This window comes from Gavialis gangeticus, unplaced genomic scaffold (assembly GCF_001723915.1).
Source record: "Gavialis gangeticus isolate Ggan-Ray unplaced genomic scaffold, GavGan_comp1, whole genome shotgun sequence".
NCBI classification, from domain to species: Eukaryota; Metazoa; Chordata; order Crocodylia; family Gavialidae; genus Gavialis; species Gavialis gangeticus.
The window spans coordinates 84,579,178-84,601,449 of NW_017729033.1; the positions used below are offsets into that span (position 1 = coordinate 84,579,178).

Sequence of the window (22,272 nt, forward strand, 5' to 3'; positions counted from 1 at the left end):
TAAAGGGTTAACATGAGGCCCCAGTCACCCACCCATCCACAGCTCCCATTATCTCTTTGCCTGCGGCAGCAGCCAGGGGCCCTCCAGCTTCTACAGTGGGGGAGTCTACACACATACATGGTGGACAATGCGGGGAAATGACTGACTGCTCATGTGCACCATGCAGCGGGGGAGGAGATAGGGAAGTCTTGGCTTGTCTTACTGTGGCCTGCACAACACATGGCCTAATCCTGGTGTGACCTTTAGGGGTTGTGGCCCCCAGCAGCTGAGAGATTTCCCCCAGTACTTGTATTTCTAGCTAATACTGGAGCTAGACTGAACTCAGTGGTGGCAAATGACAGAACAAGGAGCAACGGTCTCAAGTTGAGTCAACGGTCTCAAGTTGAGGGAACATTTAGGTTAGATATTAGGGAAAACTTTCTCACTAGTAAAGTACTGGAACAGGCTACCCAGAGAGGTTGTGGAATCTCCATTCTTGGAGGTTTTTAAGACCCAAGCAAACAAAACCTTGTCTGGGATGATCTAGTTAAGAATGGTCCTGCTTTGAGCAGGGGTGGACTAGATGACCTCCTGAGGTCCCTTTCAACCCTAATTTTCTATGATTCTATTCATACATAGATACTTGTATTTGGGACCCTCAAAACACCTCTCACAGCTCTATAGGTGATTTCCTGTCCTGAAGAATGAATTCTATTAAACAAAACAAACAAACTTCCCACCTATTTAATGTGGTAAAAATTATAATTTTGTGCAATTAAAACAATAAAAGGCACACAAAATAATAGATGGTGGAAAATATATAGTCTTATTTCAAAACAATAAGCAGAGTTTTCCTTTTATTTACAAACCCATTTTGGTTTTTATTTCCATATTAATTAGTCAAACAATAAAAAGTAATGAAAATCACAAATAGGATAATTAAATACTTGATTGAATTTATAAGTAAAACCTCCCTTATTGGTAAAGTTGTATGCAGGCTCGGAATGTAAAAGAAACGTATTTGTATGATTTTGTTTTCTCTTGCAGCTGCAAAAATAGCTACTAAAATTTACATAGCCCTGTAAGTTTGTCTAGCTTTCTTGATATTTCCTCTCTGTCATTCACACAGTTTATTTTCAGAAAAAATATCCTGAAATTCCTCAAATTACTTTGTGGAGATGAGACAAAAAATGTCTATAATAAGACTGTAGATTTGTAAGTAAGTTTAGAAGGTCAGGGACCAAACTATTGTTTTTCCAGCATACAACTAGTCAAATTGTTTCATAGAACATTCCTTTTAATGAAAATAAAGGAAGTAGAAAGACAAGGCCTTTAACAGCATCGGCACCATGCAGTGGCCTGAAGCATTCACAGTTAGACAAACTTTCTTTGTGGTGTTTTAAGCAACTGCTTGTGCATGATGTAATAGGAATAGTCCACTTTACTTAGAGTTCCTTAAAATTCTCTTAGTTCAGTGTAGCTGTCTCTGGAGATACAGAATGACCTTACAGAAGGAACCACATCAGGTAATCAGAGGAAATAAGCCACTCTCAACATTATCTTTGTTCATAATTAAACATTTCTATAAAATGACTATGTAAGGCCTGCGTGATTATGCAGTGAAGTTGGTCTTTCTGTCTACAGGAGCATCACCAATCCTGAGACCTTTACTAGTGAGCTCCCTTGATGGCTAGTCGCTAAATGATAGCTGTGTGTGGTGTGGGTGCAGGGACTTCCCCTCAGGCACCAAACAATGCATCTTGTCAAAGGAAAAGAATAGATCATTAGGGTTATTGGACAGAAGGAACATCCTTCATCGAGGCTAGTCCCCTGTTCTCATAGACAATCATGTTATGTAGTGGCACTAATACATTTATCAAACTTCAAGTCTAAAAGTGTGTTTCTATCATACTGTTTGGGTTGGGTGGCTGTTTCAGAACCTTACTCCTTACTGTTTAAACACATTTATTTTTATGCCACTTGTGTGTGTCAGCATAAGGAGTTGTCTTCCTGCCAGCAAACTACCCCATGGACACCTCCACAAAATTCAACTGTTGTCGCTCACTAAGTCATCCTTGACTTCTTCCCCCAGCTCCTGTTTCCCTTAATGTTTTCACCTAGCTAATTTCACAAATACAGCTTCTTCCCTTTCCAGCTGCCTCTGCCCTTTCTTCTGACAGCTGTGAATTATCTCATCATGTGCCCCGGTTATCCTTACAACCCTGTGCTTCAACTTTCCCCAGTACCCACCTACGACCTTCAGCACCTGTCACGCTGCCAGAGCAGCCAACTATTTTGCAGCTCCATAGCTTCACCCTGGCTCAAGTTTATGGTCCTCTCTAAATTATTTGTTGGTATGCAAGTTATTTCATGAGCTGATTGTTTTCTTTGCACGTTATGTGCATAAATGCCGTGTGGAATTGTGCAAAAGTTGATAAATGCCCCTTAACCAGAATCCTATTAGAGTCCCTTCTTGACCTACTTTGGCCCATTTAGCCTGACTATAATGAGATTTGAAGAATTCAGCTTCCTACATCACTGAGCAATATTGCCTGAGTCCAGCAAAACATTTAAGCATGTGCCTAACTTCTAAGCACCTCAGTCAGCTCAGGCTCAAGTGCTGACCTTGGGCCTAGCATAAGCACTCATGTGGTGCCACTGTTGCAGTATTCTGACACTTCGTACTAATTAAACTAAATCCAAAGAAAGCAAAGCTGCCATCTGCATATCTGTTTCTCTTATGATTTATTCATATTGCTATTATTTTCACTACTTATTTATTCATGCACAATAAATAAACAACACCTACTTGATTATGGATATGATTTTTTGTGCATTGCCTTGTGGGTTACATTTGAGTTACATTTGTGAGCTTGCTATCAGATGCATTTTCACATAAACCATGGCTTTGCACACAGTGCACTCTCCAAGCCTGGGGCACAGCAGGGCAGCGATTCATCTCTTCACAGCTTCATATATGAGCTGCCACTGATGCAATCTAATTATTTTGCAATTTGTCACACTATTTTGTGTGCCATCTTTCACTGCATTCTCCCTGCCTGGGTCCCTCTGCCAGCTGCTCTAAATCTAAAAAAAAAAAATCTTTTGAGGATAATGGGGAGAAGTAGAAGAAAATGAAGAGGCCTCTTCCTTTCCCATGGGCTCTGGCACTGCAGGTTTCGGATACCAACAAGTACTGAAACAGGAGGGCGTTGCGTCAGTCAGTACTGATGTTGCTGTCAGTGTGTTCAATCCTTTGTCACTGTTCAGCAAAAGAGCACATCCTGAAACACAGGCTGGGTTGAATGCTGTGTTGCCATCTGATAAAACCAAAGGTTTTTAGAGAAGGTTCTTGCTTCCCATCTTTTCTTTCTCTTTTGTTAAAATATATTCAAATGGAATATCACAATAGACTTATTGCAGAGATGGAATCAGAAGCATTACTACTCCTGAGTTTTTTAAATCCCAGTTTCTGTGAAGTGGGCTATAAACATCTGATAGTGACTCAAGTAGGTCCATGGGGGGAAGTGCAGTAGAACAGCCTCCACAGCATTTACAGTGACTAATCCACTCCTAGTTATAACCCATGAGTCATTTTCCTCCCAAATTGTGTAGATACTTTATGCAGTGGGATTCAGTCCCTAGTAGGAGCTCAGTCAATCTGTCAAAGAAGATTAATACAGAGCTGACTTCGCCTTCTTCACACACATCTGAAAAAACCCTTCCCCCTCCCAAAAAGCTGGATGCTGCTGGCTACCTAACAAAAACAGAATCAATCAAATGCATGCCAAATTACACAGATGTATGCAACCTGCTGACAATCCATCTGCAAGCTGTATTACATGCCAGTTACTTCACTTACCAAAGGTGCTAGAGGTGGAATTCATTACAAATGGCGGGGACAACAAAGGGAGTGCACATTTGGTTCATGATGAATATAAATTGTCATAAAATCATATTTTTAACCTGCTAATTTTTATACCTCTGGCAAAAGGATGGGGCGTAAATACAAGACACTTTCAAACTCATGAAAAAATCATCAGTCCATTAACTTTGCTGTGTTCCTTCACCCAGTGGCAGCAGTGCTGAATGCATATAAGAAAGAATTTATTTCAGTTGCAGTCAGTCAAGTTAAAACGATTTACTAAGTTCTTAACATTAAGAACACATTTCTTCAGGTAACTTATGCATCTAGGGATACACCAATAAAGGATTGCGGTAGCGGGGTCAGGCATGGTTTCTTTCTTGTACATAGTGCTGTTGAATATTTTGTTTCTGATCCTGATTTTTCCCAAATGAAGTAAGTATACAAGCTTACTCTCGCCACCTGGACATGGGAGACAAGGTAGACGTTATGTACCTAGACTTCTAAAAGGCTTTGGGGACTGAACCTGATGATCTGCGAGGTCCCTTCCAGCCCCTAAAAATCTATGAATCTATGGCAAAATAATTCATAATGCTACAAAAATTGTGTCAGCAGCTTAACTCAGTTGTGCTTTCTCCTGGTTGCTTCAAGTCAGACATGTCCTTGATTAAATGCTTCCCTGAACCAAAGCCTGACTCATGAAATGGTGTAAGTCCCTGATTTTGCAAACTGCTCCATGTGTATCTGAAGTCACTGTACGCTTATGTATGCACAAGGATCTGTCTGCAGAGAGCAATTTGCACAAAGCAGTCAAACTAACTGCATGTAAAAGTGCTGAAATAAAATGAAACCTGTCTTCTTTTCCCTAATTGCTTTCAGTTTTAGGATATTGATAGACAACAAATTTATACTTGTTAAAAGAGGTCCACATGTTTGCTGCTTTGTGGTAATTGCTTTGTGGGTCCTCTCCTATTTCACAGTAAGTGGAAAGGAAACTACAATAACCTCACTCTGCTTCATCTGGGGGGTAGGCTGCTCTGGTTTACTTATCCTTACCGCAGGATAGGAACAGACACACACATCAGTTGCCACAGAGCAATGATGATCAATAAACTCTCCCCACCTTTAGCTTTTTGTAATTTGTTTTTTGCCCATACTGATAGAAATTGTAGCTTTATTTAAAATTCTCAACAGTCCCTTGATATAAGTCTATACAGATAGAAATTGTAGATATTGTTGGATATAACATAATTAAAAAAGGAAAAAGTGAACACAGAAGTATGACTCTTAAGTTTCTGGCATCTATTTAAATTCTTGCACTCCTATTAGTGGTATTTTAAATGTTCCTCAGTACTTTAGCAAAAGGTAAAAGTCATTTTAGATTAGTACCACTGGTTTGTTAAAAATCAAGAATTGTTTTGTGTTGTGTGTCTCTTGTACTGTTTTATGCGTACAAACACCTTATGAATATGGATTCAAGATCAAAATGTGTCCCTAAATCTTCATAAATGAATCCAGATTCAGACTGGCCACATCTACATGAGACAATGACTGCACAGTTGTTACTGTGCAGTCATTTAGTATTTGCATTGTAAATGACTACTATACAAGTACTAAATAACTGCTCAGTCGCTGGAGTTAGGAATGATGAGGTGCTCTATATGCAATCCCTCGATAATTGCGACCAAATTACTAGAGAGACCTGTAGAAACTCAACCCAGTCAAAACAACTTCCATTGATGTCAGTTTGTTTCCATTTTAGCAAGAAAAAAAGAGTATTATGTGTAAAACTTTAGCATGAATTAAACAAACTTTATGTAAACACATCAAAGTTAACTGCTAGAAATCATTTTGACATCAGGGCGTACAAAGAGTTCTGTACTCACTGAGCCTTTCCTGAGAGTCTGTGTAGTGTTGCATTTTATAGCCTGTTTTCATAGTACCGCCTCTGAAACAGTTCCAAGCTAAAAGAATACTTGAAAATGCTGTCTCCTCTAGCACCATGAAAACACTCCAAGAATTCAGTGCATTCAAGAATAATTTGGGGCGGTTATGCAAACCTAAAGTTACAATCAAAGACAGTTTATCAAAATTGAACAAAATAAATTAGATTCTCTTTAATCTTTAAATCCTCTATTGAGAATTCTCAGGGGCTAATTTTCTGATAGTTGTACTGTAAGCAGATGTCATGAAATTTTGTTAGTCACCCCACCATATCTTCTCTCAGCTCCTATGTTGCTCCTTTTGTTTACCATCTGCCCTGTTATGTCCCATAATCTACAGCAAAAGAAAATTCACTGTTAATAGCAGTGATAATACTACCATATGTGACCAGTAAGGAAGTACAATATGATAGTTGCCTTCTACCCCTTCTCAATGTGTGTGCCATCATTGTTCTAAATGGGTGGGTGTGCAGAGAGATGGTATATCAAAAAATAGTGGTTACATTATTGTAACAAATGCTTTCCTTGATATTAAAATCTTTCCTTCCCTTTCTGCACTTGATAGAGAAACAGAGAAGGAGGGGAAAAAGCAATTTAAGCCATTTTTGTGCCTCCCATATTCCTGACACTTCTCGATGCTTGCCCACCCAGGGGTGAAATAGGCCAGTTGACGAGAGATGGAATACAGCTAATTCTGGTCTTGTTCTGTCCTGCTCAGTGCAACCCTCCCCTGCCCTCCACCCCCCCACTTCAGTTCTAGTGTGTGGGGGGGGGAGTAACTTCAGCATCGGCCATGTTCCCTGGGAGTCATTTCTGCAGCCTTCTGTCCTTTTATCATCTCTGTGCCACTGGCATCTAAAATGGGTTTTAAAAAAGCACTACAAACTGACACAGGTAACAGAAAGTCAGATCTAGTGTGTTCTTATCTCAGACTACTGTGTAAACTTTTAACTACAGCCCCAGGAGTTAAAAGCAGCTCAGTTTAGGCTAAATTTAGAGCAGGGGTGTCTGAGATACAGCCTGAGATCCAGATCCAACCTGGAGAGCCAGATTCTCTGGCCCACAGTGCTGCCTGTGGGTTGTGGACCAGTGCCACATGCAGCACATGCTGGCATGTCAAGTCCATGTGGTGTGTGCTGCTCATGGGAGTGGGGCTGCAGCTGGCTGCATAGAATGCAAGTGGGGCTGCAGCACTGCATACAGCACCCACACCAAACTGGCCCTGCACACTGGATCCAGAGCCAGTCTGGATCAGACCCTCAAACCAGCCACCCATGCCAGATTCAGTGCATTCTGGGCCAGCTCTGTGCACCACATGCTGCATGGGGCTAGAGCTGGCACATGCTGCATGTAGTGTGCACCGCCAGTTTGGGGCATGTGCTACATGTGGCTCTGCAGTCCAGGGCCAGTCTAGAACAGGCCCATAGATTAACCCCCGTGTGTTGGATCTAGCCCAGCAGGCAAGTCCAGCTCAGACACCACAAGCAGCGCATGCCCCAGATTTACCCAACATGCCCTGTGTAGTGTGTGCCCAGGACCAGCTTCACACACCACATACCAAGCCAGTGCCAATGCCAGTGCTAGCACATGTTACCTGCAGTGTGCAGGAATGGAGCAAGCAACATGGGCTGCTCCAGGGTACGTACTGTATGTGTGCCCTGGAGAGCACCCTGTATTGCTGAATCCGGCATGTGGGGCCAGTCTGTGGGCCCACAGGCTAGATGAGTTTGACAGGCTTGATTTAGGGCATACTGCCTTCTCCTTGGTTGTCATTTTTTTGTTTGTTGGTTGTTTGTTATTTGTTTATTTGGCTGTTTTCAAACGTCATGGAGAACTAGGGACCTCCGGTCCAAGAGACTTTAACTGTTCCAGCTTCCTGGATTAATGTATTTATAATTGGCTTCAAGGCATATTATTATCCCTTAAGGAACAGACCTTTTGGGAAGTTAATCTTTCATCTGCTGAAGTAATACAGACTTTGGGCATTTATTTCCACTGGGGCCAAAACAGGCCCTAGTCTGTTGTTAGTACTGCAGTAAGCAACAGGGAGAAACACCACAGTATCCCATGTTAAGAAATGCTATAGTAGGTCATTTTATGAAGAAAGCTGTAACTCTTCTGATGATTGCTGAAAAACAGCTATTGCTTGAATGCTTGTAGCTGTTATAAAATAAAACGTAACTAGTCTTTATTTTATGTAGTCTTTTTGTGCAAAACCTGTAAACAACTTTTTAAAATAATTTTCCACATTCCTTTATATGAGATGCTTTTTTAGTTTGATAATTTGGAGATCAAAAATCAGTTGCCAGATTCATCCCAGAGCAAATGTTTACGACCAAGATAACAAACATTTTAAAATAGATTAGGTTATAATGGAAGTGTTGACTCAGCCTTAACTTCAGAGGCACAAGGGTTGCCAGTTTAATTAAAGCATGTGTTAAAATGGGACTATCATTGATATGACACTGATTTGTTAGTCCCCTCCCCCCCACCTCCTGCAAAAAAATCCTGATGACATTTTGTACTACATACCTTTGTCTTGTGACAAATTAATAGATCATTTTGTTTTCTACAGGAAAACTGAAGACTTTTGTAGCAAAACCTCCAGTGTCAAAATGAATACAGGTATGCATTTCTGTGAAATGTTTCTTTCCTCTTACATTTTTTTATTTAATAAACAAACTATTAAGCCCAAATTATTAAAATATTTTTAATTTATTCAATGACCATGCATAAGCTGAACTAAAACTAAATAGGATGTTGTTTACTATGTCTGCATATATCTGTGCGTGCTATATATACAAGTTGATATGCATGTTTAGATGAATGTATATATAAGATATATGCAGTTGATCTTGTTTACTGTCATATGTATGTGTTATAGATATGTGTATGTGCGTATGTTTAATGTGTATATATTTTTATGTAAGTAAACATGTTTTATTGTACAATACCAATATACATGTGTGAGGCATAATGGCACACACAACAGCCATAGGAAAGTGTGTTAAAGCATCCCATCATCATAGGAAAACAGTGCTATAAGGCATGCCTTCTGTAACTATATTCTTACATTTCTGTATTCTGAGATGTATGTATATGTAGCAAGAGGTAAGCAATTTAACATTGATAATTTATATGCATTTATATTATCTTTCAGACTGCTGTTATAGAAAACTCAAAGCTAGTTTTAATCCAACCCCTCCCCTCTGCAAAACCCAACTCTAGAGGATTTGTTTAGTGGCATGTTACTCAAAGGACCTTTTTGATCCTGTATCACTGAAAGCAGTAGTTGTTGTGCCATTGTCTTTCGTGGGAGCTGGATCAGTCCCGTTTTAAATAAACAGATGAAATCTTGGTCTTGTCAAAATCAGTGACAAACCTTACAAGATTCCATTAAGTGTGTGTATACAGTGTTCGTACCACCCTGATTCATGGGGACCTGGAATCTGACAGGTAGAAATTCTGTAAATACAATGGCAAGCAGCATGAGCACATGGAGCAGATTAGCTCAAGTATCTCTTTGGTCACCAGAAGTTTCTCTTTGGATATTTACTCAGCTGTTCTCCCATATTGTTTTATACATGGTGTTCGGTGAGCACACAAGATTTTAATAAGGAAGAAATATTTTTTTAACATCCACAATTTTCCTCTACTCTGCATTTATGGTCAGATTTGTCATTACAGTAAAATATATATCCACATGTGTGTATGTAACCATTTTTATAACCTAAGGAGCATTTCATACCTATGTAAGGTGATTAACACTTTGATATCAGAGATATTTCAGCTACTTCTTGCTCTTCACACATTTTACTATAGTTTTCACATTTAAACCTTATGGTTTCTCATCTGGAAAGTGTTTTGTTCAAATACTGCACTTTAACAACGCTACTATGACATCACATGTGAATTATAACCTTCTCATGGCATCATATCAAAAAGAAAGGAGGTTATGTTTCCTAGTTGCAGTGAGACTTTTGATATAAATTTCAAGTTCTCTAAAAGACTGTGACTTTTTTTAGAAGTTAGTCAATGCATCTGAATTCCTTTTGCTGTGGATTTTGGTTGTACCACCTCCATCGCAGACTCTGAAAAGGCACTATTTAAATATTAAATCCCTCCTCCCTCCCCCTCAATTCATTTCCCAGACTAATAAGCCCAGTTCCCTCAGCCTCTAATCAGAAGTCATGTGCACCACCCCCATGACCATTTTCACTGCCCACTGTTGGACTCTCTCCAATTTGTCCAGATCCTTTCGGTAGTGGGGAGCCCAAAACTGGAGACAGTACTCCAGATGTGGCCTCACCAGTGCCAAATAGAGAAGCATAATCACTTCCCTCAATCTTCTGGCAATACTCCTACTAATGCAATCCAGTATGCTGTTAGCTTTCTTTGCAACAAAGGTACACTGTTGACTCATATCCAGCTTACTGTCCACTGTGACCCCCAGGTCCTTTTCTGCAGAGCTGCTACTTAGCTAATCAGTTTCCAGTCTGCATGGGATTTTTCTGTCCTAACTGCAGGACTTTGCAGTTGTTCTTATTGAACCTCATGAGATTTCTTTTGTTCCAATCCCTCAATTGGTATAGGTCTCTCTGAATCCTAGCCCTACCATCTACTGTATCTACCACTCCTCCCAGCTTGGGGTCATCTGGAAACTTGCTAAGGGTACACTCCATCCCATCTTGTAGGTCACTGATGAAAATATTGAACAAAACTGGCCCCAGGGCCACCCCCTGCAGCACTCCGCTTGTTACCGGCTGCCAACTAGACATCAAGCCATTGATTTACTACCCTTTGAACCTGACAATCCAACCAGTTTTCTATCCACCTTACAGTCCATTCATCCAACCCATACTTTCTTACCTTGCTTGCGAGAATGTTGTGGGAGACCATATCAAAAGCCTTGTTAAAGTCAAGGTAAATCATATTAACTGCTCTTTCCTCATCCATACAGCCAATAATGTCATTATAGAAGGCAGTGAAGTTTGTCAGTAAGACTTGCCCTTGGTGAATCCATGCTGACTGTTCCAAAGTATCTTCTTCTCCTCCAAGTGGTTTGAAATAGATTCCTTGAGGGACCTGCTTCATGATTTTTCCATGGACTGAGGTGAAGCTAACCAGTCTGTAGATCCCTGGATCCTCCTTCTTCCTTTTCTTAAAGATGGACACTATATTTGCCCTTTTCCAATCATAGAAAATTAGGGTTGGAAGGGACTTTAGGAAGTAATCTAGTCCAACCCCCTGCTCAAAACATAACCAGCCCCAACTAGATAATTCCAGCCACAGCTTTGTGAAGCCAAGCCTTAAAAACCTCCAGGGATGGAGATTCCATCACCTCTCTAGGTAGCCTGTTCAAATGCTTCATCACCCTCCTAGTGTGAAAGTTTTTCCTAATATCCAACTTAAACCTCCCTTGCTGCAACTTGAGACCATTGCTCCTTGTTCTGTCAGCTGTCACCACTAAGAACAGTCTAGCTCCATCCTCTTTGCAACCACCCTTCAGGTAGTTAAAGGCTGCTGTCAAATCCCCTCTCACTCTTCTTCAGGCTACAAAAACCCAGTTCCCTCAGCCTCTCTTCATAAATCCTGTGCCCCAGCCCCCAAGCCATTTTCACTGCTCTCTGCTGGACTCTCTCCAATTTTGGAGTGGGGGGCCAAAAACTGGACACAGTACTCCAGATGTGGCCTCACCAGTGCAGAATAGAACAGAATAATTACTTCACTTGATTTGCTGGCAACACTTGTAATAATGCAGTCCGGTATGCTGTTAGCCTTCTTGTCAACAGGGGCACACTGCTGCCACACATTCAGCTTATTGTCCACTGTAACCCCCAGGTCCTTTTCTGCAGAGGTCCTACCACGCCACTTCCCCCCCCCCCGGCCGAATTCCATGGGATTCTTCCATCCAAAGTTTAGGACTTTGCATTTGTCCTTATTGAACCTCATGAGATTTCTTTTGGTCCAGTCCTCCAATTTGTCAAGGTCACTCTGAATCCTAGCCCTACCCCGCAGTGTATCTACTATACTCTCCAGTTTGGTGTCATCCACAAACTTCCTGAGGATGCAGTTCATCCTGTCGTCCAGATCATTAATGAAGATATTGAAAAAAAAAACAGCTCTTGGGGTACTCCATTTGATGCTGACTGCCAGCTAGACATTGAGCCATTGGTTACTACCTGTTGAGCCTGACACTCCAGCCAGTTTTCTGTCCATCTTACAGTCCATTCATCCAACCAACCCATACTTCCTCATCTTACTTGCAAGAATGCTGTGGGAGATGGTATCAAAAGCCTTGCTAAAATCAAAGTATAACATGTCCACTGCTTTCCCCGCATCCACACAGCCAGTTATCTCATCACAGAAGGCAATCAGGTTGGTCAGGCATTACCTTTTGTGAATCCATGCTGACTGTTTCTAATCAACAAGTGCTTATAAAATCATACAGGGCCTCTCCCAGTTGCCACAAAGTTTTCAAAGATAATGGCCAGTGGCTCTGCAGTCACATGGGCGGAGGAGAACAGGATGGGGTTTAACACGGACAAGTGTAAGGTGATGCACCTGGGGAGGAACAATCGGCACCATACATACAGGCTGGGGAACTCCCCTCTTGTCAGCACGGAGGTGGAAAAGGATCTGGGAGTCATTATTGACTCCAAGATGAACATGAGTCGGCAATGTGGGGAGGCAGCTAGGAAGGCCAACTGCACCTTGTCGTGCATCCACAGATGCATCTCGAGCAGGTCCAAGGAGGTGATCCTCCCCCTCTATGCGGCACTGGTCAGGCCGCAGCTGGAGTACTGCGTCCAGTTCTGGGCGCCGCACTTTAAGAGGGATGTGGACAGCATCGAGAGGGTCCAGAGGAGGGCCACTCATATGATCAAGGGACAGCAGGGTAGGTCCTATGAGGAAAGGTTGCGGGACCTGAACCTGTTCAGCCTTCAAAAGAGAAGGCTGAGGGGGGATCTTGTGGCCTGTTATAAACTGGTTAGGGGGGATCAGCAGGCGCTGGGGGAGTCCCTGTTCCCCCGAGCGCCGCAAGGAGTGACCAGGAACAATGGTCACAAGCTGGCGGAGGGAAGGTTTAAGTTGGACATCAGGAGGCGCTACTTCACGGTCAGGGCGGCTAGGGTCTGGAACCAGCTTCCAAGTGAGGTGGTGCAGGCTCCCACCCTGGGGGTTTTTAAGAGGAGGTTGGATGACCACCTTACTGGGGTCATTTGACCCCAGTGCTCTTCCTGCCATGGCAGGGGGTCGGACTAGATGATCTGCTCAGGTCCCTTCCGACCCTAGAAACTATGAAACTATGAAACATGGCCAACTCCTCAGCACCCTCAAGTGCATTGTGTCTGGTCCCATGGACTTGTACACATCCAGCTTTTCTAAATAGTCCCTAACCCAATGATTTTCAACCTGTGGTCGTCAGACCCCTGGGCATCAGTAGACTATGCCTAAGGGTATCCATGAAAGGACTTTGATCAATCAAAAATATAAGAATATGCAAACTTACAACTCAAAGAGGTCTGCATCAACATTCAGAATTTCCAAAGGGGTCTGCACCTCCGTTCAAAATTTTTTAGGAGTCCACAAATGAAAAAATGTTGAAAACTGCTGTCCTAACCTGTTCCTTATCCACTGTTGGCTGCTCATACCTTCCCCAAACTGTGATGCTAGGTGCAGTAGTCTGAGAGTTGATCTTACCTGTTAAGACTGAGGTGAAAAAGGAGTTGAGTACTTCAGCCTTTTCTGCATCCTCTGTCAATAGATTCCTCCCACTTCAGTAAGGGACCCACACTTTCTGTCATCTCTCTCTTGTTGCTGACATATTCATAGAAACCCTTCTTGTTACCCTTCACATCCCCTATTAACTGTAACTCCAGTTGCACTTTGGCCTTCCTGATTTCATCTCTGCATGCCTAAACAGTAGTCTTATACTCCTCCCTAGTTGTTTGTCCAAGTTTACACATCTTATAAGCTTTCTTTTTGTGTTTTAGCTCACTGAAGAGTTCCCTGCTAAGCCAAGCTGGTCTTCTGCCATACTTGCTAGTCTGCCTGCACATTGGCATGGTTCATTCCTACAAAGATTTCTCAGTAAGATTTCTTTAGAATAAAACCAGCTCTCCTGGCCCCTTTCCCCCTCAGATTGGCCTCCCAAGGGATCCTGCCCATCAATTCCCTGAGTGAGTCAAAATCTGCTTTTCTGAAATCCACAGTCCTTACTCTGCGGCTCTCCTTCCTTCCTTTCCTCAGGATCCTGAACTCAATCATTTTGTGGTTTCAGCTGCCCAAGTTGTCATCCACTACAATATTTCCAAACAAGCCTTCCCTGTTTGTGAGCAGCAGGTCAAGAAGAGCAAAGAGCACTTCCCAGCCACCTGCCCAAACCTAAAATATGAGGTAGTGATAATCTTGGATCTGTGGATTTACTCTTGGTTCACAGAAGGATTCAGTTCATGAATACAGGGGTAGGCTCTTCGGGCTCCTACACACATGCACGGAGCCTGCTCTGATATACTGGAAATCCAGCACATCAGAGCAGACTCAATTAATCAAGTCTGCTGAAGCATGAAAATTGACACACTCTGCCAGCCTTCCACATCACATGTATCAGCGTTGCTGTGCATCTCCACACTGAAAAAATGGTGGCAGGATGCTTTGAAAAAACCCCACATTTGAAGAGCTTTAGTTCAAAGTGCCCCGCTGCCATTTTTTCAGGGGGGACACACAGCAATGCTGATACACGTGACACGTGGGTGCTTTTAGTTAGCACAGTTCGCTAATTAAAGCACCTGGTGCTGGGTCCCACAATGCCCTTAGGTACCTACTGAATTAGCACCAGCATCAAAGCTAAGAAACACTCTAATTGTGTCCCAGCAGCTCTGGTGATGCTGCAAAGCCATTAGATTGGCACAAATGCATTTAAAAAAAAAAAGAAAAGAAAATGAAAAATTAGACCTACCACTTAAAGTGGGCTCCTCAAGTGTAGTGTCTTATGTGGCTGCAGAGTTGGTAGTCAATCCCAGCCATCCCTGCAGAAGATATTTCTGTCTACAGATAGTATATTTTAGGGAGGTTCAGTTTTCACTACCATATATGGGAGGAATTTTTTAGCATTTGATATTCATTCTTTACCAGATGTTAAAAAGCAAACTCCCAAAGTCCAACAGTTAAAGGCAAGAAAACATCATCCAAAAACCTAAGAAATAAACAAGAATTTATAAGGGGAGATTTCAGAGGCACAAAATTGAGCTAGGGATTTTCTTTCCTTTTTTTAGTTCTCACTGTTTCTCAAAGCCCCTTACAATGTAAAAAGTTTTCTAATGAAAATATGAGCTTAAACTCATATTAAGCAAGAAACCTCTGAAAAATGTAATGCTTAAAATACATAAAGGCTTTTCATCTGTGAATCTCTTAAACAATTTAAAAGGTGGGTAAGCATCATTTTCTTCATGTGGCAGTTTCATAAAACTAAGGTACAGAGAGGTTGAGCAATCCAGACACCTAGGAATACAGCTCTGGATCTCCTGACTTGTGGCCTTCTGTTTGAGACCACACTGCCTTCCTAACTGAAATGTTCTGAATAAATATGTCTACCACATGTTTCATGAGCATCTGCAAATGCTGATATTGTTTTCCTGCATAAATAGCTAATGAATGGATAAAAGTTAATATACTAAAATATATTCTTAATGCCTGTCTATAAATAGGTAGGAGTTTTACAGGAATAATCTTCTTGATAAATGCATCTAATTTTAAAATGATTAAACAAGTCAGCTGCTTGCAGCAAATGAGACCCATAAAGAGCAGCCAGGGAAGAGGAACACACAATTTGGGAAGGCTGCAAAATATTTTATGTGCATTAGCTTTATTAATGTAAGTCAACACATGATCTAACCTCCTGCAATTTATCTAGTTTGTCTGTAGACAAGAAAAGAAATACTTGGTCCCCCAGAGTCTCTGACTTAGTCATGAAATTACTTTTGGGCCAGTACAGGAGATTATATGATCTTAATGTTGTAAGCCCTCTCCTATAGAAGTTCCTGTTTATTAATAAGTATGTTTGTATTTCAGTATCACCTAAGAACCAAACAGTAACAGTGCCTACTGCACTCGACTCTGTAAAGACAGTGATAAACTGGTTCTAGACAGGTTCTCCCCCATCTCCTTTTCACCATCTTGAAAGCTTGACATCTGAATAAACAAGACAAGCCAAAAGAGAAGGCTAAAGGTTGGTCAAGCACTCATGGTGCTCCAGTCAGGTTCTGCAGGACTGAAAAAGGGCCAATGTGGTCCCTATTTTCAAAAAGGGGAGAAGGGAGGAACCGGGAAACTATAGGCCAGTTAATCTCAACTCTATCCTTTGGAAAACTCTAGAAAAAACTATTAAGGATCACATTTGTGGGAGCCCAGCAGGGGAAATAATGCTGAAAGGAAATCAGCATGGATTCATTGCAGGTAGATCCTGCCTGACTAACCTTGTTTCTTTTTATGACCAGGTCACAAAATGCTTAGATGCAGGAGTCAAGGTAGATGTCATCTACCTAGACTTTAAGAAGGCCTTCAATATGGTATCTCATTCTTTTCTCATAAATAAACTGACAGGCTGTGTTATAAATGATTATACGGTCAGGTGGGTGGCAAATTAGCTTAAGGGTTGCACCCAGAGAGTGGTAGTGGATTGGTCAATATTGACCTGGGAAGATGTAGGTAGTAAAGTCCCACAAGGCTCGGTCCTTGGACCAGTGCTATTCAATGTCTTCATGAGTGACTTGGATGAGGGCATGGAGAGCACCCTGTCCAAGTTCACAAATTATACTAAATTATGGGGCAAAGTTAACACACCAGAGGGTAGGGAATGGATCCAGGTAGATCTGGACAGGTTGGAAAAATGGTCAGAATGAAATAGGATGCAGTTCAACAAAGACAAGTGCAAATTGCTGCACCTGGGCAAAAAGAACCATCAGTACACTACCAGGCTGGGAGATGACCTTCTCAGCAGTACAGCAGTGGAAAGGGATCTTGGAGTCATAGTTGACTCCAAGATGAACATGAGTCATCAATGTGACGAGTTGATCAACAAAGCTAACCACACTTTATCATGCATTAGCACATGCAGGTCCAGGGAGGTGGTGCTTCCCCTCTATGCAGCACTGGTCAGGCCACAGTTAGAGTACCACATCCAGTTTTGGGCACCACACTTCAAGAGGGATGTGGAGAATCTTGAGAGGGTTCAGAGGAGGGCTACTTATATGGTCAGAGGCCTGCAGGCAAGGCCCTACAAGGAGAGACTGAGGGACCTAGATCTCATCAGCTTTCACAAGAGAAGGCTGACAGGTGATCTTGTGGCTGCCTATAAATTCATCTGGGGAGGTCAGCAGGGAATAGGAGATGCTCTATTTACTAGGGCACCCCCTGGAGTAACTAGGAACAATGACCACAAATTGATGGAAAGCAGATTTAGGTTGGACATTTAGAAAGAACTTCACAATAAGGGTTGCCAGAATCTGAAATGGGCTTCCAAGGGAGATGGTGCTCTCCCCTACCCTGGGGTTCTTCAAGAGAAGACTGGACAAACACCTGGCTGGGGTCATCTAACCCCAGCACTCTTTCCTGCCCAGGGCTCGATGACCCACTGAGGTCCCTTCCAACCCTAACATTTATGAATCTATGAGAAAGTGATACAATATACAAATAGAGTGAATAGAAGGCACCTATACACGTGCATCAAGGCTGCTCCGATGCATTGTACAGTGTGTTGGAGCAGACACCATTAATTGAGTCTGCTGGAGTGTGGTAATTACAACACTCCAGCAGACTCCAGCATCATGTGTATCAGCATTCCCATGCTAAAAATGGTGATGGGGGTGCTTTAACTAAAGCTCATTTGATGAGCTTTAGTTAAAATGCTCCTGCTGCCATTTTTCAGCACAGGGACCCTGATACATGTGATACTCTGGGTGCTTTACTTAGAGTGGCTCTTGGAGCAACTTCCAAGAGCCACTCTAATTAAAGCACCCCCTTACCTCCCCCCACCCCGTCCCCATCTCCCAGAGCTTATGTATAAATGCCCAGAGTGCCTGACATGCCATATTGCTAATGTCACTGTTTTGTCTAGCAGGAGTGATGGTTGTTGCTTTTCTCTGTAATTCTTTGGGTGGAGTTAGTTAGGAGAGAGTTAGCTAAATGGAAAGAAAAAAGGCGAGAGATGAAAGAAGGGAAGCATTCATGGTAGGGTCCAGTGACTGAAATGTAGACCTTGAAGGAAGAGGTCCAAACCTATTTTTGTGGGGAGTACACGCAAAGCAGGAATGCAATGCCTCACTGGAGTACTCCTCAGTATAGTCCCTTGAGGGGGTATTTGTGCACACTAGGCCTTTTTACTAGTGGCAGTCTACATCTCAGCTTCCACATTTCCTGCTCTGAAACGCAAGGAAAGCAGATGTCAAGAAAGACAATAAAGCCTGTATTGTGTTTGATTAGAATGTATGACAGCACAAAAGCATTGTATCTTGGACTGTTGGTTTTTACTAATCTAATACGGTATGCTGTCAGTTTTGTGATATATTCCTATGAGAGAAGCATAAATATTTATACACTATGGTAATGAAGATGCAATGAAATAAAAAATACTTACTGTATTACTTCTTTAATTCTCTTACCAGCAATTCTGAGGTCTGTCATTTTATTTTATTTGGCGGTGGGGGAGGGAGGACAATAATAACATAACTGGAAAGAGTAACATTAAATAACTACTACAGTGTCATATTTGTCAACATTCTCCAGTAAACATGTGGGCATGATGACCATTTCTCCTTGCTTCACATGAATAATACTAATAATTAATTCTAAGAAATGCATTGGCTAGGATTACTATGCTTACTGGATAGCTGAAATCACTCAGGCCTTTGCCTCATGTCATGGGAGAAGAGGTGACTTCAGAAAGGTTTCTGTCTGAGGACAGCAGCACAGATGTTTGTCAGTCAACAGCTGTTTAACACACATGCCACAAGATCCAGTGACCAGTATAGTCTGATATTTTCATTGGAATATCAGAGCCAGTTTACACATCTTGGGAGTATTTATGTTTACTCTCTCATAACTAAACAGCATGCCACTTTCAAGCCCAGTATGATAAATATACCTATTGTAGTGCTCTTCTAAAAATCCTAGCGTGTGATTTTCAAAAAGGCACACAGGTGCACACCTCCTCCCAACTTTGGAATAAAGAGCAGAAAAAAAATTGATTCTATAAACACACACTTATGCAGACTATTTTCTGCACTGTTTTTATGAATCTGTGACTGGTGTGGTAGGGTATGGTGGTTGCCCCAGAATGAAAAGCCAAATTCCATGATATATTAATTGCTGCCAGTAATGGTACAATGCTGCTGGGCCCAGAATCTTCAGCCCTTGGTCAGAGAAAAGGATAGAAGTTGGAAGGAAATAAATGTATAAGAAAAGAGGTTTTGTCTCCTTAAACCTCCCATCTGTGGAGGAGAGTGTTCTAAATGCATTCTAATACCTTAACAATTTCAGATCTGGCCCAAACTTTGATCTTGTGATAAACACACGTGGGAGTAAGCACTTAATCTCTGGTCATTCTCCCAACATACTGCTAAACTCCAAATGTCTATAGCTGTAACAGAACAGAAGTTCGGGACACACAAACTGGTTTAAAAATGGTGGAACTCGGTCAAAGATTTGCCCTTCCCATCAAAGGGTGAATGTATGTTCTGTTCGCGACAGATCTAAACTACGCCACTTACAGAAAACCACATAATTTGATTGATTCCGCCTCCAGCTTTTTGAATGTCTGTACCTAGCCTAGCAGAAGAAGAACTTGCAGGTTTTGTTATTCATATTACAGACCAGTGTTACTGTACAAACACACTGTGCCATGCAATAAAGTACAAGCCAGATTTATGAATAGTGGCTTTCTTAGCCACACAATAAAATGATTTGACAGTACACATTGTTAATGAATGTTGTGCAATATTTAATCCTTTATTTTGATCAGCTATTTGTTGTTAGTTATCAGGTACACATAAGCAGTTTTTCTGGCACTGGAATGCACACATTTGTGCAATGTACCAAAGAGTAACTAGTCACTTCATTGTTACAATTACTGTATTCATTATACAGAGCTCCTGAAGAGTATGTTCTGCTAATTTGTGGGATTTGAAAACCTATAAAAATGAATAATGATTCCTAACTGCATGTGTGTTTTCATGTTTGCCATAGCGCACTTGTACCATGTGATATCTTGCATGTGCTTGCTCCTTTTGTCTTGGGCTGTGTCTATATCATTTTGTGCTTCCAGATAGCGGTGGGTGTGCTCGCAAACGTGCTGCAATGTCTGTCACATTAACAGCTGTGAAGAGGGTTCAAAGTTCTCCAAACCTATTGGCTGCAGGTATAACAACTAACCAATATAATACCACCCTTCAATGGCTTTATGTAATGGCTGAATTGCTGTACTGTTTCTCTACAAAGATGGGATAAAGAGTAGCTAATATTTCAGTTCTGCTGGCAGCTCTAAGTTATATGGTTGCCATGGTTCCACAATAACCAAATCTCTTAATATAATTTGTTTCTGAAGATGTCCTCTTTTTTCTGGCTGTATACAGTAACATTAAATAAAAGGTCAAACAACCTCAGAAATTTTGAAAAGGTGTTTTAATTGAAAAAGAAAAATCTTGCCCATGTCACGTATTTTGCCCATGTTCCCATTTGTCTGCTTGCATCCACCTATTTTCTTCATAGGGAAATTATCATAAAGATCTGGTTTTGTTTATTTCAACCATTTTTGGAGACTACTGTATTGTCATAAGTAGATTATAGCAGCTGTTGTGAAATGACAGGTCAAAGCCAGTTAAATTTTTAAGAAACAAACTTCTTATTTTCAAGAAAATCTTCCTACAAATTGAAAAAAAACAGATAATAAAAGGGTAGAAAATATTGAGTATGGAGACAGAACTGTTTGTTAATTAGAGACCAACATTCAGGGTTGGTTTAAGTTATTGGAACTTTAATGTATGTGTATTGGCACCAATATGGCCAAATTTAGTGTAACTTACCTGCTTGGTATAAATAAATGAGGAACCTATCCAAGTGGTATAGTAGCAGTACCAAACAACTGGAATACATAAAGAAGCCCAAAGAATTAGTGAACAGTGAATAGAAGTCTGGCTGAGGGTTTCTCTACTTTCTTTAGTTTTCTTTGGTATTATCATGGTCATTCAACTAGAAACTTCACTTTCAAAAGCCCCACAGGCTACATCTGTAATATTCTTTATAGGATATATACATACCATTTCCCTTGACACCTGAGAACATATACTGATGTTTCAATATATTTTCAAACCTTCCATGTTTCATGCCACCAAATTGAAATTACTGTTACGCTAGCTCATCCTGAATACATATTAGCAGATTTGATTGAAGAGCTCCATTTGCCCACCTCAGTTTAAGTGTCTGTCAGCAAATATAAATCCCTGTCTTGAGAAAAAGGTACTAGGTTTGCCATATAATTTAATTCCTGGCTGAACGGTACCATGAAAACTGTCAGCCTGAAAATACTTGCTGGAGTATTCGAAGAGCACAGATGAGAGAGACCATTTGTATTAAATCAGTTTTTTCCCTACCTGATCAACAACTTCTGTTGGTTTTTTTACATTTAAATTTTATAGGTTGGAAAAGTTAAAAAATGCAAGGGGGCATTGTAAATTTTGCAGATTCCTCAGTTGAGAGTATCTAATCCATGAGGATAAGAATCCCATTGGAATCATAGGGCTGCTTGCACAAGTGTTATGTAACGTGAATAAGAGTGATAGCATTGGGTCTTTAGAGATTAGTGTCTGTATAAATTATAGATGTAATATTATGGGTCTGACATTCTGTAACACGTCTGACAAAGTCAGTATGATTTATTATGAATAAAAAGGCAAATTGAGATTTTAAAAAGGTTTTGTATACTGTACTTAGTCCATAAAAGCAGCAATGCTCAATAGTGCCATTTTTATGTTGATAATTTTAGTGGATTGCTACATATTCAAAAAACTGAAATTTGTTTTAAAAACCCTATAATTCAACTTTTAAATGTTTCAAACTTACTCCACCTTTAAATCATGAAAGCACCCTGTGTACATGAATGTATCCTATGCCAATATATTATGTAATATGGACAGTTACTGTCTTTCTTTTTTAATTGTCTAAGAAATCCTACAGATTCCTACATTCTTCTACCACTTAAAAATCTCATATCTCCCATATGTGGCCTCTTTATTTTTAAATGAAACCCTTCCATAAGCTGTGCCATTTCTTCTCATATATAGAAATGAGAAGGTAATAACATTTTAACATTTATTGGGGGGGGGGTAAAAAAACAATATTCTTTATTTTATTCCCTGTCTGAGGTAGCAGTGATTAAATAACAGTGCTGTAACTCTCAGAGCACAATATCATCATCTGTAAAATGTAATT

General features: G+C 41.0%; 1 protein-coding gene across 5 annotated transcripts in view; it reads left to right on the top strand.

The window, feature by feature from the left end:
• SORBS2 (sorbin and SH3 domain containing 2) overlaps positions 1 to 22,272 on the top strand; it is a 298,880-nt gene that overhangs the window by 137,873 nt on the left and 138,735 nt on the right. For 4 of the 5 annotated variants that reach the window (XM_019525915.1, XM_019525917.1, XM_019525919.1 and 1 more), the window contains 2 exons: positions 8,363 to 8,412; positions 20,111 to 20,203. In XM_019525915.1, the coding sequence (XP_019381460.1) occupies positions 8,403 to 8,412; positions 20,111 to 20,203 (103 nt within the window). In that variant the 5' untranslated portion in view covers positions 8,363 to 8,402. The remainder of the gene's footprint in view (positions 1 to 8,362; positions 8,413 to 20,110; positions 20,204 to 22,272) is intronic. The other variant, XM_019525918.1, reaches the window with a different exon arrangement.